Genomic DNA, 20,006 nt, shown 5'->3' with positions numbered 1-20,006 from the left:
ACCGGCACATGGTACATGGGGCAATATGGTTTGATCAAATTATATACCAACCTCCTGGCGTTGGTTTTTAAATATAGCCGAGTGGCATTAGTGTCAGCCATAGGTGGGATTTGCAGCAGCTCCTTTCTCTCCATGTCGTATCTGTAATAGTCCCACTATTGTAGCTACTATAATTTGCCTGTTTTATTTTTAAAAAAAATTGTGTGCCTTTCGCAAATATTCACAAATTTGCACGATTATTCGCAAAGTTCACATAACAAATTGCCGAGTGATTTGCTCATCTCTATGTATAATATAATTTCATACAATAATATACACATTTCCAGGACAATACACTTTACACATTTTTTTACAAGGATTCCTTCTGGACTCATAACAACACATTTACTGTACATCTATGGCCTCTAAAGATCTCAACCTCATACAGTAGAGTGGCCATTTGGTCATCTATTCGTACACTACCGTTCAAAAGTTTGGGGTCACCCGAACAATTTTGTGTTTTCCATGAAAGGTCACACTTCTTCACCACCATACGTTGTGAAATGAATAGAAAAGAGAGTCAAGACATTGACAAGGTTAGAAATAATGATTTGTATTTGAAATAACATTGTTTTTACATCAAACTTTGCTTTCATCAAAGTATCCTCCTCTTGCAGCAATTACAGCATTGCACACCTTTGGCATTCTAGCTATTAATTTGTTGAGGTAAGCTGGAGAAATTGCACCCCACGCTTCTAGAAGCAGGTCCCACAAGTTGGATTGGTTGGATGGGCACTTCTGGCGTACCATATGGTCAAGCTGCTCCCACAACAGCTCAATGAGGTTCAGATCTGGTGACTGCGCTGGCCACTCCATTACCGATAGAATACCAGCTGCTGCTTCTGCTGTAAATAGCTCTTGCACAATTTGGAGGTGTGTTTAGGGTCATTGTCCTGCTGTAGGATGAAATTGGCTCCAATCAAGCTCTATCCACTGGGTATGGCATGGCGTTACAAAATTGAGTGATAGCCTTCCTTGTTCAGAATCCCTTTTACCCTGTACAAATCTCCCACCTTACCAGCACCAAAGCAACCCCAGACCATCACATTACTTCCACCATGCTTAACAGATAGCGTCAGGCATTCTTCCAGCATCTTTTCATTTGTTCTGCGTCTCACAAACGTTCTTCTTTCTGATCCAAACACCTCAAACTTGGATTCATCCGTCCACAACACTTTTTTTCCAGTCTTCCTCTGTCCAATGTCTTCTTTTGCCCATCTTAATCTTTTTCTTTTATTGGCCAGTCTCAGATATGGCTTTTTCTTTGCCACTCTGCCCTGAAGCCCAAAATCCTCTTCACTGTAGATGTTGACACTGGTGTTTTGCGGGTACTATTTAAAGAAGATGCCAGTTGGGGACCTGTGAGGCGTCTGTTTCTTAAACTAGAGACTCTAATGTGCTTATCTTCTTGCTTAGTTGTGCAACGCGGCCTCTCACTTCTTTTTCTACTCTGGTTAGAGCCTGTTTGTGCTGTCCTCTGAAGGGAGTAGTACTCACCGTTGTAGGAAATCTTCAATTTCTTAGCAATTTCTCGCATGGAATAGCCTTCATTTCTAAGAACAAAAATAGACTGTCGAGTTTCAGATGAAAGTTCTCTTTTTCTGGCAATTTTGAGCATTTAATTGACCCTACAAATGTGATGCTCCAGAAACACAATCTGCTCAAAGGAAGGTCAGTTTTGTAGCTTCTGTAACGAGCTAGACTGTTTTCAGATGTGTGAACATGATTTCACAAGGGTTTTCTAATCATCAATTAGCCTTCTGAGCCAATGAGCAAACACATTGTACCTTTAGAACACTGGAGTGATAGTTGCTGGAAATAGGCCTCTATACACCTATGTAGATATTGCACCAAAAACCAGACATTTGCAGCTAGAATAGTCATTTACCACATTAGCAATGTATAGAGTGTACTTTTTTAAAGTTAGGACTAGTTTAAAGTTATCTTCATTGAAAAGTACAGTGCTTTTCCTTCAAAAATAAGGACATTTCAATGTGACCCCAAACTTTTTAACGGTAGTGTACTGTACATCTGTGATTCTTCTAAATATTCCCAATAACAACAACTTAAAAAAAATATTTCTACCTGTAAGTCTTTGATTTAAACCTAAACATAGACTGCATTTGTATGCCACTTTTACAACAACCTCAAAGTGCTATCAGAAAAAAAGTCCATCAGAAAATTTGTTAAGTCCGATATTGACAGGGAAGGACATGCCCATCATATAAAGCACCTATTTTATAAACATATAAACTATACCTGCATAAAAGGTTAGTGGCGCAGTGCTCAGTGTTCAACTTGAAAGAGCCATAACAGGTTGTAATGGTTATTGATGAAATTTTCCTAAAATATAAGAAATTACTGACTTTCTAGTCTCAAAGTGTCATCTACATTGTCCTCCCTAATCAGAGAATCCTCTATGACTTTTGGCTAGCCCATTCTTTTGGCTTTCTGTAATTTAGTATTCAGATTTCTGGATGTATCATGGAAACCACAGTCCGAGGCCCAAGTGTACAGGTGGGCTGTAAGGGAACCCTATCAGACGACATCCATTGATCCCATGATAGTCAGGACTACATGGTTAAGAGTCTGGGGTTAAAGTAAGTGTTTTCACTCTGGGGGTATTTAGTTTTTTCTTGCATATAATTTTAGCAGCAGAAAAATCACTAGTAACATGATGATGACAATTTTAATGGTTACTGTATTGCTCCTTTTCTTTTTCTCTTTTGTTTATATTACACTGTTCATACCTGTGGCTATGTTCACACAACGTCAAAAAAAGAGAAATGACGTTCCGATTTTTCTATTAAAAAAAAGATGTCCGTTATTGGCGCAATTTAATGTAATGCATTGAAGTCAAAGGAAGGACGGACGTCCAATGCACATGCCAAAATAATGATCATGTCAATTATTTTCAGACATCTTTTGCAAACAGCGGACGTTTTTTTTGTTGTTCACACACATTTTTTATTTTTTCACCAGTCTTTCTCCGTTTTTACTTTTAAATTCAATGGATTTTTCAATTAAAAACACACCCAAAGGTCAATTAGTCCACCTGAACTAGAATAATGTACTAGCAGCAATTATTGCACTGACGGGCAGCCAAGCTTCAAAATGACGGACATCATTTAAAAAATTATAAACGGAAAAGAAAAAACGTTGTGTGAACATAGCCTAAGAGTATGTTCACACTAAACAAATGGGGCGACTTTCCACGGCTGAGAGTCCTCGCCTGCTTTAGTGTAAGACGACATCTCTATGGGAGGGCTTGCGCGCCTCTGCTCTCCATTCAAAGAATTGAGAGCAGAGTAGAGCGGAGACGCGCAAACCCTCTCTTAGAGATTCCGTGTGACACTGAAGCAGGCAGGAACTCTCTGCCGCGGAATTCCTCCCCATTTGCTCAATGTGAACATACCCTTACAGTGAAATCTCAGCGACACAGAATGTGGTTTTAATTAACTTTGCTTTTTTCACAGTGAGAATAAAATGGCAGATCACAGGTGTATTACACATCCCTATAAGCAGGTTTATTGAGTGGATCTAGATCACTGATTGCCTGGTTAGGCCTCAGATGGTTATCCGCTTGTGACAATATCTGTCTTACATTATTTTTCCTGCATTTGTTTCTTTTCTGTTTTCTTTTATTTTCTTCTTCCTTCGTTCCTTCCCCCCTTATACCTCTATGCTCCCTATTCCTGCCTTGCCTCCCCCCCCCACCCCCACCCCCATCCCCACTTTTCCTAACTACTGACCTTTACTAGGCCCACTGTCTCACTTTCTGGTGCTCTGATCTGCAGAGTTCTGATCACACGGACATAGATGTCCAGTATGCTGAGCTGGACACTTCTGCCCTGGCGTCACCTCCCACCACCGGGAGCTCCATCCACGCCAGCGGAGACCTTGTCGAGTATGCAACTATCCAGCCTCACTTACGCTAAAGCATGCAACCTAGCCTTTCCCTCAGCCTGGCCTCAAGGTACTCTGTTCCCACTGCTCCTCATCAAACAGTAGTGATCAGCACATCACTGTGACCTTCCATCTTTACCACATTTTCCTAGTTATCTATACAACCAGGACATTTCCTTTCACTCCTATTTATGTCCTGCACGCTTCACCCTACACGCATGTGTCCTTTTAAGCATGACTTAAGTAGCGTTTTAATTTTAGTTATTAGTAGTGTAGACCATTAGTGGCATTTCTCTATTTCTTAGCTGAAGGTTTGCAACATTGTTTCATTCAGGAGAATTGAGAAGACCACACGACTATTCTAATGTGCAAACATGTTCTGCATGGCCATCTGTGTTGTCAATCTCTGCTCATACAATAGGTTTCTCTGCAGCGCTGTGGACTGTAATTACTAGAAAACAGGGATAACTACTAACAGGAGAGTAAATGTGTAAACCAAACACGAAATGATGGGTACGTGCAGTAAAATCATACAAAGTACCATGGAAAATGTTTTACAGATGACCCAGGTATTTTACTTCCATTACTGCTATGGGCCTTTTCTCTCCTTTCCAGACTGTACAAAGCCTATAATAATATATAGGATTCATGCTCATCACTGCTTAGTAGTATCTACTTGTTGTCAATTACTGTTTATGGTTATCCTTCACACATATTTGTGTCCTATTGGGAGAAATGCAATATATAGCTAAATGACTAGTTCTGTCTTTTCTATGGTACCAGTTGTAGGTTAGTAGCGGTATAATCATTGGTTTCAGTTCAATATATAGCATTGAATCAGTTTTTCGGCCCTCAAAGCAGTGTTTAAATGTCATTAAGGAACAAAAGTGCCTCACCTTCCATTATTCTGTGGACTCTGCCATTGCTGCAACCTCTATCATTTCAAGAAAGGACAGGCTTTATTTGGCTTAGGATCTCAACCCCTTTGATTCCTTTTTTTTGTATCATATTGTTGGAATTTTTTTGCTGAGAAAAGTTGACCAGACAATCATAGTGAGGATTGTTCATTTTGATGTTGTCTGTATAAAAGAACCTGGGAAATTGTGTTTCATTTTGGCTCTGTAATTAATATAATGTTACAGTTTATATATAGGTAGTCCATGATCTGCATGTAAAGCTGAATAATTTTATAAATCCAATCCTTTATTCCCTAAGTAATAACCCTGAGTTACCGAATGAACAAATTCCCTGTAGTCTTTTAGATTCATTAGGCTAATTCAGTTTTTTTGATATTTTTTTATTGGTTTTAGATGGCATTGGTAGGATAAGGTAACCATAGCAAAGTATGCTTTTCAGTTTTCCCTTAGTCCTACCACCAGCACAAGATTCTGCCCTTCATACTAGTAGGACAGGTGAAACTTAGCGAACGTAACGAAAATGAAACTAAATCAATTAATTGGCATCCTGTCTATATAACCCAATATTAATAGGGAAGCGAGTGCCGACCCGTCAGCTTGGCACTCACTTCCCCTTCATTCATTGCTCACTGCCTGTACTATTTTGATAACTTATTAATTTTTTTATAAATATAATGTAAATCCAGAAAAATTGTAATTAAAAGCAATCAAAAAGTCACATATGGGCAATCAAGGTACCGATAGACCAAAGGATAAAAGTGTTATAAGCATGGTAATAGAGCGATTTTAAGGAACATATATTTTTTAAAAATGGTTTTAATTTTTTAAAAGCCATCAGATAAAATAAAAGTTATACATGTTATATATTGTTGTAATCGTACCAACTTGAGGAACATATATAACAAGATAGTTTTACCCCAGGGGAACACCGTAAAAACAACCATCCCCCCCCCCCCCCCCCCCCCCCCCCACACACACACACACACACACACACACTCCCCGAATAAAATAAAATGTGTGGGGGTTTTTTTCACAATTTTACCACACATTTAATTTTTACTGGTTTTGCAGTGTACTTATGCACAAATTCAGCCTGTCATTGCAAAGTACAATTAGTGGTGCAAAACATAAGGGCTCATGTGGGTTTCTAGGTGAAAAAATTGCAAGTGCTATGGCCTTTTAAGCACAAGGAGGAAAAAGCGAAAACGCAAAAATTTAAATTGGCCTGGTCCTCTAAGGGTTAAAAACATTTTTCCTTTTTTTTACACACTTTAACCCTTTGAGGACCAGGCCCAAAATGACCCAGTGGACCGCGCAAATTTTGATCTTTGCACTTTTGTTTTTTCCTCCTCCCCTTCTAAGAGCTCTAGCACTTTTAGTTTTCTATCTACAAGGCCATGTAAGGGCTTGTTTTTTACAGGAATAGTTGTACTTTGTAATGACGTCTTTCATTTTACCATAACATGTATGACGGAATCCCAAAGTTATTATTTATGAAGATATAAATAGGTGAAATCTGAAAAAAAAAAAAAGCAATATGGTAACGTTTGGGGGGTTCCTGTGTCTACGTAATGCACTATATGGTAAAAGCGACATGATACCATATTCTATAGGTCAGTCCGAACACAACCATATGCAGGTTTACACAGATTCTCTAATGTTATATATATTTTTTTTATGAAATCGTTTTTTTGGCAATTAATTATTAATAAAATGGGCCTATTGTGACGATTATACCAGTTTTATTTTTTCCCCTACTGGGCTGTATGAGATGTCATTTTTTTCCACCATTATCTCTAGTTTTTATTAGTACCATATTTGTGAAGATCGGACGTTTCAATCACTTTTTATAAAAAAAATTTTTTTATATATAATGTAACAAAATCAGTAATAGGCGCACTTTTTTCCCTCTTTTCGTCTACGCCGTTCACCATTCACAATTACGCTTGTTATATTTTAATTGATCGGACATGCTACGGTAAATAATATATATATATATATATATATATACATAAATATATTTTATATGTTTTATTTATATAATGGTAAAGGGGTTGATTTAAACTTTTATTGGGGGAGGGGCTTTGGGGTAGTGTATTGGTGATTTTAACTTTTTTTTTTTACACATTGTACATTCATTACATTCATTTCATACACTAATCATTGCTATGCCATAGGCATAGCATTGATCAGTGTGATAGGCGATCTGCTCATTGAGCCTGCCTGTGCAGGCTCAGTGAGCAGATCACCGATCGGACCGCACGGAGGCAGGTGAAAGACATCTGGCGGTTCTTTTTAACGATCGGGACCCCCGCAGTCACAACAAGTGACAGCCGCGCCGCAATCGTTTAAGGAGTTAATGACACACTGCAGCACAATCACTGCAGCCTGTCATTAACGGTGAGACGCTGGCTGCTCAGGACATACCGGTCATAGCTCAGGACGTATCGGTATGCCCAGGGTTGTCTGGGCACAGACTTCCAGGGTGTAGCGGTACGTCTTAGGTCGTCTAAGGGTTAACTTTTGACTTTTTGACTTTTACATGCAATCTTTAGATCACATACACTGTACAATGCTATGCCATAGGCATAGCATTGATCAGTGTAATAAGCGCTCTGCTCGTTGACCCTGCCTGTGGCAGACTTAATGAGCAGATCTCCGATCGGACCGCACCGAGGAAGGTAAGAGACCTCCATGAAAGCAATCGGGACCCCCGCAGTCACACTGCGTCTGGTGATAGACATCCATTATGTACAGTAACTGTACATCATGGGTTGTCTAGGGGTTCAAATACATGTTTTGTGTTTTGTTGTAAACAGTCAGTCATTTTCTGATGACACATTGCTTCCAAATTCTTAAGGCCAACCTTGGCACCATGAAAAGGGAGAACCACAAACTCTTTGGCCAGAACAGTATGATGTCTATCACTGCGGCCTGAGTTTCATCAATACCCTATCATAGAATCTGGAGGGGATATGTAGGGCAGTCTCTTCCTCCATGGAATATTTCAACATCAGAGGATTGTCCTCCAATAGGGGGAGCAAGATTTCTCCACTTGGGCATTAGACCTGGTAGCCATAAGATCTACATCCAGTATGCCCCATCTCAGAGTCGTCTGATAAACAACTTCTAAATTTAGAGACCACTCATTGAAATGCTGACATATGGGTAATGTTCAAAAGTTGCTTTACATGACTACTTCTTGTCTACATCCATAGGAGTCAAGATCCAATTTAGCCACAACCTCTTCCTGAAGAGGGTGAAGGTGCCAGAGAACTCAAGGACCTGTTGTTTGACTAAGACAAAGCCTTAGAGCCACCTCCACCACAGCCAATACCACCTTTGTCTAGGTGTGTGGAACTGAGTAGATTCCGAAGAGGAGCAAATTTCTAATAATAATAGTAATAATTTTTATTTATATAGCGCCAACAGATTCCGCAGCACTTTACAATTCTGGGGTTACATGCATAGACAAAAATCTGACATTACAGAGATATACATATAGTTATCTATACATGAGGAGTGAGGGCCCTGCTCGCATGCATCAGCTTACACACTTACATCAGGAGGGTGTTCGAGACAAAATGGCAGAGGGGCAAAAGTCCTTCCTTTTTTGCATGGTCCGGACATCTTTATAAATAAGGCAGTGCAGTTAAAGGTGGGTAAACCAGTCACCAACCAATGACTGCCTGCTACAGGTCTAAGTGCTTGTATGCCTGGCGTATGTATTTGGGGGAGGGAGGGGGGCAATTTAGGGAACCTGGTAAGCTTGTTTGAACAGATGTGTTTTTTCAGGGCACGTTTGAAGCTTTGTGTATTGGAGGTGAGCCTGACAGTCTTGGGTAATGCATTCCATAGAACTGGTGCAGCTCGGGTGAAGTCCCGGAGACGGGAGTGAGAGGTGCGGATCAAGGTGGATGTTAGTCGTAAGTCATTAGAGGAGCGTAAGGCACGGGTAGGACGGTAGACAGAGATGATGGAGGAGATGTATGGAGGTGCAGCACTGTGGAGAGCTTTATTGGTGAGCAGGAGGATTTTGTATTGTATCCTGTGTTTAATAGGGAGCCAATGAAGTGACTGGCACAGGGGGGAGGCATCGGTATAGCTGCTGGACATGGAGATGAGCCTGGCTGCTGTATTGAGAATGGACTGGAGAGAGGAGAGTTCAGAGGAAGGAAGGCCGATTTGTAAGGAATTGCAGTAGTCTAGACGGGAATAAATCTGAGCGACAATAAGAGTTTTAGCAGATTCAACAGTAAGGAAGGGACAGATTTTAGAGATGTTTTTTAGATGCAGATTACAGGAACGTGGAGGAGGTTTAATAAGAGGAGTGAAGGACAGATCCAAGTCAAACATAAACTCAAGGCAGCTGGCTTGCTGAGTAGGGGTTATGGTTGCACCACAGACAGAGATGGAGATGTCAGGTGGGCGGGGGAGGGAATACAAGAAGCTCAGTCTTAGCAAGGTTTAGTTTTAGGAATAGGGAGGACATAGCGTTAGAGATGGCAGACAGACAGTTACTGGTGTTCTGTAGAAGAGCGGGGGTGATATCACGGGAGGAGGTATACAGCTGGGTATCATCAGCATAGAGATGGTACTGAAAACCAAACTTGCTGATGATTTGTCCGATGGGTAAAGTGTAAAGTGAGAAAAGGAGAGGGCCCAGGACTGATCCCTGGGGAACCTCAACTGTAAGGGGAAGAGAAGATGACGTGAAGCCAGAAAGTGATACACTAAAGGAGCGGTCAGAGAGATAGGAGGAAAACCAGGAAAGAGCAGAGTCCTTGAGGCCGATAGAGCGGAGCGTGGAGAGGAAGAGCTGGTGGTCTACAGTGTCAAAAGCTGCAGATAGATCCAGGAGAATGAGAAGTGAATGGATACCTTAAGATTTGGCGGTGAGAAGATCATTAGAGACTTTAGTAAGGGCAGTTTCGGTAGAGTGGTGAGGACGGAAACCGGACTGAAGGGGGTCAAGGAGAGAGTTGTCAGAGAGGTAACGAGTTAGGCGGGAATAGACCAGACGTTCCAACAGTTTGGAGATAAAAGGAAGATTAGAGACAAGTCGATAATTGGCTGTACAGGAGGGGTCTAGGGAGGGTTTTTTCAGTAATGGAGTGATAATGGAGTGTTTGAAAGCCGAGGGGAAGATGCCAGAGGAGAGGGAGAGGTTGAAGATTTTAGTAAGGTAAGTAGTGACAACAGGAGAGAGAGACTGGACAAGGTGTGAGGGAATAGGGTCACTAGGGCAGGTGGTGGGACTAGAGGAGGAGAGGAGTCTGGAGACTTCCTCCTCTGTTACAGGTTCAAATACTGAGAGGGAAGAGGAGGAAATACAAGAGAGAGTGGGATCAACACTACTTGGGGACTGGGAGGTGATCTCCTGACGGATAGTATCTATCTTTTCCTTGAAGTAGGATGCTAGGTCTTCAGCACAGAGGTTAGTTACGGGTGTCTGAACTTTGGGTTTGAGGAGGGAGTTGAGGGTATCAAAGAGAAGTTTTGGGTTATGGGATAGAGAAGAAATGAGAGAGGTAAAGTAAGATTGTTTATCAGAATGAAGTGCGGAGTAGTAGTTTCTAAGCACAAATTTGTAATGTAGAAGGTTTGCATCAGTTTTAGACCTCCTCCACGAATGCTCAGCACACCTAGAGCACCGTCTAAAAAAAGAGTTGAAGGTGTGTGCCAGGGTTGGTCGTCTGCGTTTTGCTGATTGAGGTGTGAGGGGTGCCATTTTGTCAAGGGTTGTTTTGAGGGTGTCGTGATAGCATTTGGCAGCCAGATTGGGACAGGAGAGCGAAGAGATAGGAGGCAGTGATGACTAGAATGAGAATGAGTATTAGTGATTGAAAAGGAGAGAAGATTGTGGTCTGAGAGCCCAGTGGGAGTGTTATTAAGGCGAGTAACTGGGCAAAGTCTGGAGAAGACAAGGTCCAGGGTATTCCCACCCTTGTGGGTTGGAGAGTCAGAATGCTGAGAGAGGAGGAGGAGAAGGAGGAGGTTAGGGAAAGAAACTGAGAGGCCGATGGGGAAAGTGGCTTGTCAATAGGCATATTAAAGTCGTCCATGATGAGGGCAAGAATGTCAGAAGATAAAAAGTAAGGAAGCCAGGTATAAAAGTGATCAAGAAAGCGTCGTTGTGAACCAGGGGGCCGATAGATGACTGCGACTCTCAGGGAAAAGGGCCGGAAGAGTCTAATGGTGTGCACCTTTAAAGAGGAGAATGAGAGAGAGGGTACAGGGGGAATGACCTGGTAAGTGCAGTCCTGGGAGAGAAGTACACCCACTCCTCCACCATGCCTGTTATCAGGTCTAGGAGTATGGGAAAATTGAAGGCCTCCATTGGAGCAGCAGGTGAGGCTGTATCTGACTCTTGAAGCCATGTTTCTGTGAGAGCCAGCAGGTTGAGCGATTTATTGAGGAATAAGTTGTGGGTTTCAGTGAGTTTGTTGCAGACAGATCTAGAGTTCCATAGAGCACAGTTAATGGAGATGGGATCTGGCATGCAGGGAATCTTAATCAGGTTAAAACTTCTGATGTTTTACTGCCCCTTTGGATTGTATTGCAATTTGAAGGGTTTTTTTTGTGGTGGGGTCCTATAGGCATCGGAAGTTGAGCACTCTTCAGATTTAATCATAAGGTCTCTTTGTTGAAGAATTGAATTAACCAACCGTATTGTTTCTATATAGAAACCTTTTCCTTCTGATGAAGCAGTTGATGGTTTATAATCATCCTTCAATTGCGCGATATCTCTAGAACTGAGAAATCAAGGGAGTAAACGCCCAATCTTTTCTCTGATGGTGGAATTTCTTCTATGACATTCTACTGGATATAGACCAAGTCATAGTATTTAAGCAAAGCTTGTCTTTCTTAGGACAGAAGAGATGTTTGCACAAACCTGTCAGACATAAGACCTAAAAGGTCTATGGCATAGCTTGACCTTATGATACTCAGCACCTATGGGTCTAGAATGGCAGAGGTTCAAGCTTCCAAAAAGAATTGGAGGCAACATTCAAAAGGAATAAAAGGAGAGACTGCTAAGCTGGGTTAAAGTTAGTTGGCATCAGCAATTTTCTCCTTGTAGGTACCAAAAAACTATCTAGACACTCCGCTTTGCGTATGAACCTCTGTAGGATTTGCCCATGAAGTGGGAACCCTGAGGAGATCTTTTACCACTAAGGCCTTTATTTCTACCCCAAAATGATTTTGGAGAGGGATTTTGCCAGCTATACCAAGGGTCAGAGACATGGCCACTAGAGATAAGCGGACTTTTCAGATTTCTGGTTTGTGAGAACCAGAACGATTGGCGTCGGATTCCCGCTGTGGATACCTCCTAAGGAACGCCTGGAAAACTGGGATAAAGCCAAAGCCAATGGCTGTATCCCAGTTTTCCAGGCGTTCCTTAGGAGGTATCCACCCGCTGCACGGAGCAAGCAGACATCGGGAATCCGACGCCGATCGTTCTGGTTCTCACGAACCAGAAATCCTAAAAGTCCGCTCATCTCTAATGGCCACAAGCTTAACCTGCTGTGTGGACTTATCACAGAGGAAATGCACTGCAAAGATCATTAGCTTTAGGTAGATTTTTCCCTAGGTACCCCCAAGACCACATATCTTTAAACTTTCATCAGGGATCTTATACGAAAAGTAGCTGTCTCAAAAGGAGAGATTGAGCCTGAGGTCTAGGCATATGCAGTGATATAATTCCCCCTTAAAGAAGTTTTTCACATTTGAAAAGCATGGTTACTTTATTCCTGAAACAGCACGACTCTTGTCTCCAGTTTGGGTGTGGTTTGGAGCTTTATTGCAAAACTACATCCAAACTGGAGACAAGAGGTGTGATATTTATGGAAGACGCCATGTTTTATGAATGCTACTGTATGTATGATTGATGCCAAGCTTTTCTAATCCTGGATAAGTCTTTTAATTTACAATCTGCATGCCTACCCATGGTGTCCTGAAAATGAGAATGGTCCTCTGATGGAAGATCATATGCTTAGATAACTTTGCAATGACTGTCTACTTTTGGAGAAGGGGCCCCAATCAAGCCATCATGGCATTTTTAAGAAATTAGTCCATTTTGGAGGCCCTAGGCCCACTAGAGGTGGAGTCAGCAGCTTCTCCATTGTCAACACTATGGCTCCCTGACCAGATGGATTTGATTAATCTCTCAATCTTCTCCAGTGGAAAACTGGAACTTTTTATTATGCTCTTTTTATTATGCTCATCCTCAAAAGAGCAGTGCATTTTCTCAGCATTATGGAAGTTCTTCTTCTTAACCTCCTTAGCCTAAGACTTCTAGTGGGTCTCTTTGATGACTGTGATATAAATTGTTTCAGTTCCTCCATGAAATATAGGACAAAGTTTTTTACCAAAATTACCATGTCTTATATACACAGGTCTCCATGAATAGTTAAAGGGCAACAAATTTGACATCTACTACATTCCAAAATGTAGGAAAAAATAAGTATTAGAACAAAGAGAAAAGAAGGGGTTGGGGTGGAAGAGTACCCGACCGAGAGCCCCCCTGGACAGGAGTGACCCAGAACACCATGAACGGAGAGCGGATGAGTACTGCTACTACTACTACTGCTACTCCTACTCCCACTACCACTACTACTCCCAACTACTGCTATTACTACTCCCAGTACAACTATTCCCACTACTACTGCTACTCCTACTCCCACTACTAATGCTACTACTACTCCCACTAAAACTACTATTCTCACCACTACTACCATGACAACTACTACTCCCACTACTGCTTTTACTACTCCCACTACAACTACTACCACTCTCACTACCACTGCTGCTACTAATACCCCAGCTACTGTTACTAGTTCTCCCATTACCGCTACTAATACTCCCAATGTTACTCCCACTACAACTACTACTACTCCCATTACTACTGCTGCTACTACTGCTCAAGTTACTGTTCCTAGTACTCCCACTACAACTACTTCCACAACTGCGTTTACTACTCCCTATACTACTCCCTGTACAACTATTACTACTTCAACTACAACTCCCACTCCCACTACTGCTGCTACTACTCCCACTACTATTGCTGCTACTACTCCAACTACTGCTGCTACACAACCCATATGTACTATACCTCCCACTACTGCTGCTACTACTCCCACTTCTGCTGCTACACAACCCATATGTACTATACCTCAACTATTACTACACCCCTCACCCACTATACCTCTACTATACCTTTTTTGTAATTGTGGGGGGGGGGGTAGTTCACAGCTCTACCCAGGGGCCCATACTGCTGTCAAGACGGCCCTGTCACCACCTAGACATTTTAGTACAAAACAAGTTAATAGACAATTTCTCTCCCCCAAAAGGAAAAGGAAACAGAGAACAACGAAAACACATGGTTTAATTTTTCCACATGAAGTACAGTGCAGGCGAGTGCGTAAAGTAAAAGCCCAGCCACTGAAAGTCCCCAAAAACCTAGTATTGGGGAGGTTCCCTCATCTTATATAAGTAGGATGCCAATTGATTTAATTTATATCAAACGTTCCACTTATCCTACCAGTAGAAGTAGAAGAGGAATTACCCTATATTGTGCTGCTGATAGGCCGTAAAGGAAGTTGTCTGTTATGGCCCATCTTATGTGGTTACTATATAACTAATTTATTGTAATAAGTAGGAAAGTGAGATGTGTTCTATCTTGTGCCACTTAGATGTTTACTCTCTGGCCACTGGGTTATGTGCCATGGTTTGAGATAGTTTGTCCTATCAATTATTTTCTAGAAGCTCTTTGATATTCTGTCATACTTTTCCTCTTTGTCTTTTAGTTGTAACGTCTTACTCTATATTGATCTTCATGTTTGTAAGTTGTTTTTCCCCCATATATGTAGTGAGATTTGTATTGTTTATTGATTATACAGAGCATGATTTTACTAAAAGTTTCTAATTTAAACTATAAACTTTAGATTAACACCTTTTAAAAGGAAATTATAGATTCTAAATGCCACTAATTGTGTCTTTTAGTTGTTGCTAGAAGCCATTAGTTCACATATTACTCATGTATACATCAATCTGCCTAAATATCATTTCTGAAAAATCAACCAAAGATGCGAGAAACTGACAACAAAATGATCAAGTATCAATCATTAAGTTCTCTCATCAAAATTATTAAGAATACGTTGACATATATAGCTACAGTAACTCATTATTTTATAGAAATGACCATGAATACGCATTGGTGCTCATCTATTTATAAAGAGATTATTTTAAAGAACAGTTTTTTCAGGAAATGCCATATTGAAGATGATTATCAGCATTTATTGAAATACAAAAAAAAACTATGAACAAAATGATTACCAAGCCTGTACAAAGGGAGAGAGTACCCTGTCACCAAGGGGTTACACTTTTACCAACACTTATATCAAAAATTTAACAAAATGTTTATTAAAATGAATGTACTATCAAATCCTTTTTTCTTTACTTCAGCCGATAGGCACTAGCACAGGGATCCCACAGGCCTACACTGCCTACTTCCCGCAGTCAGCAACATTCTTTTGCCATGCCCCTACATGGCTCTATGCACTGGAGGCGGGCTTGCTGCCCCCCTCCCCCCCACCCCCGCCCCGGTGTGACGATATACACTCCCCTCTGTGATGCAACACTACAACAATCAATGGAGCCATGTCCATGTGACAGAGGGGAGGGGATATGGTCACACTGGGAGGCAGTGAGCAAAGAGCTGGGTCGGTGCACAGCCAAGGAATGGTGCAGAAACCGGATGGAGTTTCATAAAAAAGACAGTGCCACCAGGATCCCAGTGCCTATCAGCTAATGTAGAAAAAAAGACAGAGTACCTGATGGTACATTCGTTTTAAATTAAATAATAGCAACCTGCACTGTAGCAGACACCTTATTCCTTGAACAGGTAGTATTTCACATTGGTGCCCTACTCCCTGTCTCTAGATCAATGTTTTTAATGCAATAGACAATGTTCTGCTAAGAGTTGACTTTGTAGGGTAATAATGGCGCAATATTTCTGCAATCTGGACAATTTTATAAATGAAAGTTGTTTAGATCCTAACAAAATAGACATATACATTTTCTGTTTAAGGCGACTCTGTACCCACAATCTGTCCCCCCCAAACCACTTGTACCTTCGGATAGCTGCTTTTAATCTAAGATCCATCTAGGGGTCCATTCGGCAGGTGATGCAGTTATTGTCCTTAAAAAAATACTTTTAAACTTGCAGTTCCGTGCCCAAAGGCCATGGCCTAGAGCAGTGCTTCTCAAACTTTTTCTACTGGAGCCTCACCCAACAGACCAAGGCAATGCCTGGGCCTCACCAGACTGACCAAGAGGGTGCCTGGGCCTCACTATCTCTAGTGAAAGTCCATTTAAAAGCTGAAAGTAATGCTAGGGCCACCTTTCACCCGTCTCCCAAGCTCTATACACTAATAAAGTAAGTACAAAATAAATTAATAATGTTGCTAAAATGGAGATTTTTTGCGAACAGTAAAAGGACTGTGCAGATCATAGTTACTTTGTGAAAACTGTCTCCTCAGCTGGGCCTCACCAGCAACCAGGGTGCGCCTCACTGGTGAGGCCCGCCTCACAGTTTGAGAAGCACTGGCCTAGATTATCCGTGCCCTAACTTTGTACCACCCCTCTGTCCCTCCTCCCCACCCTCTTCATCATTAGGAATGCCACTAGAACATTTTCTCCTGTGTGAACATTGCACAGGTGCCTTAACGATCAAGCCCATGTGCCGTGCTGACACAGCTGAGGAATAGGAGACAATCTGCATGGGGCATTCCTAATGATGAGGAGGGCGGGGAGGAGGGACAGAGAAGTTGTGCCAGCCTAATGCATAGACATTCTAGGCCCCAGCCGTTGGGCACAGGGCTGCCAGTTTAAAAGTATTTTTTTAGGACAATAACTGCTTCATCTGCCGAACGGACCCAGGACAGATCTTGGATTAAAAGTAGCTATCCGAAGGTACAAGCGGTTTGGGGGGGGGGGGGGGGTCAGATTGTGGGTACAGAGTCGCTTTAGGCATACACTTTTCAGGAATGAGGGGAAAAAGGCCATTACCCAAGTAGTATTTCTACCTCCTATTCACAAGAAGATTAGTGGTGATCCAATCACTGGGAATTCCACCATGCTCTGTTCATTCTCTATGGGGCTTCAAGAATTGCTAAGCTCAGTATTTGGCAATGTTTGGAAGCCTCAAAGAGAAAGGACAGAATGCCTGTCACACTTTAAGGGAGTTTAGGTATGGCATGCTGCTTTCTCCAGTTCCACATTGCTCCATGGTTTGTGTCTAGCAGCTCAGCTGCACTAAAGGCAATGGTGTTTAGCTGCAATACCACACACAACCTTTGGCCAGGTATGGTGCTGTGTTTATTCCTCTAAACCTCCTCTTTGAAAACACTGAATTAAGATGTACAAATCAAAATGTATTAAGAAGTCAATGATAGTATATTTACTAATCCCCAAAAAGAAGTAATCATACAAGTTACTTATTTAAAAAATGATTACAAGAATTGACTATAATGCTACCCATTTGTGTTCTTATAATCTCTTGTTTGATGATGAAAATATATTTTTTTGCCCCAGTTTGTAAAAATGAATATGGATAATAAGAGCTATGAAGAGACTATCTATAATCACATGTAGGCAGGGACATTACAATGCATTACACTGTAAATCCAAGGAAGCCATATAAATCTAGCAATATATCATCATCAAAATGAACATTCCATTATGGGATTACTCCACCTAAGCTTTTCCACTTTTCCAGCACTGCAGTAAGAAATAGCTTCCTCTATCTATAACAATATATCGATTGTTTTTTTCTACAGATGTTTGGAGAACGTTGTCCAGAAATACCTGAATGCCGTGACTTCCTAAACACACGATGTGCCCATGAAGAGGACTACTACTTAGACCAATTACATCCTGGCTACGTGCCCCTCTCATTCTTCTTACAGGACTCAAGGAAAGCTCCAGAATCTACCTTTTGTTATGCTCCGGCTGGTTCAAGGGCACCATATGTCTGTCCCAAGGAGCAGTATGTCTGAAGCTGCTCACTAGCAGGTTCCTGCACGTCATACCTGTTGACCCAGTACACATGCCATTTAACCATATTTCCTAAATGCTAATACGTCTTACAGCCTGCCCCCCTTTACACACCACTCTGTCGTGGTAAACTGCCAGAGGCGGGCTTGCCTTTTCTTTTCTTTTTATGGAGTAAGTCTGAAAATGAACTTAAGTAATCTTAGGTGAGGTGACAACCAACGTGTGGATGTATGGCTAATTTATCTTAGAGTCTTTATTAGAGATAATTGTGATTCGCCAAAAACATATATTACTGTCAGTCATGGCAAAGCATTTAACAAACATACACATGCTATAAAAAAATTATCACCTCGGACTGAGTTTGATCAAAGCAATGGTTTAGGATGTAGACAAAAAAAAATAGGTTGTCCAGTGATGCAAAAATATTTGAGACTCACCTCATATTCCCCCACTGCTGCTGTTCCAATACTGGCTGGGTCTACGCTAAGCCCCACCTTCTGGTTCTAGAAATGCCCACTCACTTGCTGAGGTGGGTCACCGCTGCTCAGTGGCTGGCTAAGTGGGCATATCCTGTGTATTGAGATGGGACCTGAAAATGGAGCTCATCGGCTCCCGATAAGAGTCAGAACAGCAGTGGGGGATCGGTGCAAATTTTTGTACTGCTACATGATTAATGTTTACTATTGAGTGATAGGTGTAGTCCACAAGATTGAATACAACTTTAAGTATTCTTTTGAACTGAAATTAAAGTTTGATAGTTAAATTCAATCCTGTAGCACTACAGAAAGTGGCAGGGTAGCTTAGGCTTTAGCCTGCCTTATTTTCTATTTTTTAAAAAAAGGATTTGTAGCGCTGAAAAATTTCTTTAAACTAAATAAATACAGGAGAGAAATGTTGGCCTAAATGAATGATTTTGACAAATTTTTGGCCATTAGTTGATCATGGCCTTTTGTCAAAATAACCATTAGCCGTCAGACAATAAGTCTGAATTTGGACTTATTGGACTTCTACGCTGTGGAATCTGTTGGCGCTATACAAGTAAATATTGTTATTAGCTCCTAGGTTGTAAATTTTTGTGTTTTGTTAGTTTTTTTTTTTGTCCACTAGTTGGCCATAACCTGAAAAATATGGCAGTGGTCCCAACCCAGAGACTCCTGAGGCACATGTGGCTCGTGACCCCCTGCTCACTATAGGAGTCCTGTGTTATGACCATATGCTCTTACAATTCTTTAGACATAATAGCAAACATATAGTAACCACCATACAGTGCCAATTTGGATTGTAAAATACTAGTGTCAAATTTCATATTGAACTCTTTATTAGTAAATATAGTGGTTTTTTTCCTTAACAGGTAAAAACTTTTCTCCGCTGTATACTGGGTTAGCGACCCCTAATTATGGTCAATGAAGAATATTATTTTACTCTTATGTATTTTCTCTATTTCTTTGTAATTGTTTTTCTCTGTAAATGTTTAGAAATTCTATACTGTCAGAGAACAGTTATCCTAATCTCCATGACCTGAAAACTGGCATCGGTGACTTACCAAAACATTTTGGGACTTCTACAACTGGTGCAATATATTAGTGGATGTCTAAGGATGGATGCACATACATAAAATCAGATGTGTATAGAAGAAAAGACATTTTTCATCAGTTCTGAAACACCCCAGAGAATAGTCTCTGACTAATCGTGCAACAGCCCTGAGTTTACCAGTGAGATATACAGTTAGCAGGGCATGGTACATAGGTGAGGGAAATGTATATTGTAGTGACAGGAGACCAATATATTACGCGATCATAATGAACCAAATGAAATCAACTTAACTTTCATTTGCAAATACAAATATATAGTTTTCCACATATATTTCTTAAAGAGAATGTTTTTTTTACAATCAGTTAAAATGATCAGAGAAATTAATATCTAAACTGATATGTTCTAAATGCTGCGTGCATGGTGACTACTGTATATCAGTTCTATGCTGATTATTTATATATACATATATATGTTGTCTGAGAATAAACACACTTTTATCATACAAGAGGCTCTGCTGCATAAATATAATAAAAAAGCAATTAAACAGGATACTAA

The 20,006-nt window shown here is 41.0% G+C and overlaps 1 protein-coding gene across 1 annotated transcript in view; it reads left to right on the top strand.

Annotated features, from left to right (window-relative positions):
• NECTIN1 (nectin cell adhesion molecule 1) overlaps positions 1–17,920 on the top strand; it is a 207,392-nt gene extending 189,472 nt beyond the window's left edge. Inside the window, exon 9 of the mRNA XM_069946463.1 lies at positions 17,702–17,920. Within this exon, the coding sequence (XP_069802564.1) occupies positions 17,702–17,920 (219 nt within the window). The remainder of the gene's footprint in view (positions 1–17,701) is intronic.
• The last annotated feature ends 2,086 nt before the right edge of the window (positions 17,921–20,006 follow it).

The sequence above is a fragment of the Dendropsophus ebraccatus genome, chromosome 12 (assembly GCF_027789765.1).
Source record: "Dendropsophus ebraccatus isolate aDenEbr1 chromosome 12, aDenEbr1.pat, whole genome shotgun sequence".
Taxonomy (NCBI): domain Eukaryota; kingdom Metazoa; phylum Chordata; class Amphibia; order Anura; family Hylidae; genus Dendropsophus; species Dendropsophus ebraccatus.
The sequence above is the reverse complement of the archived record's forward strand: the minus strand, read 5'-3'. Positions and strand labels throughout refer to the sequence as shown.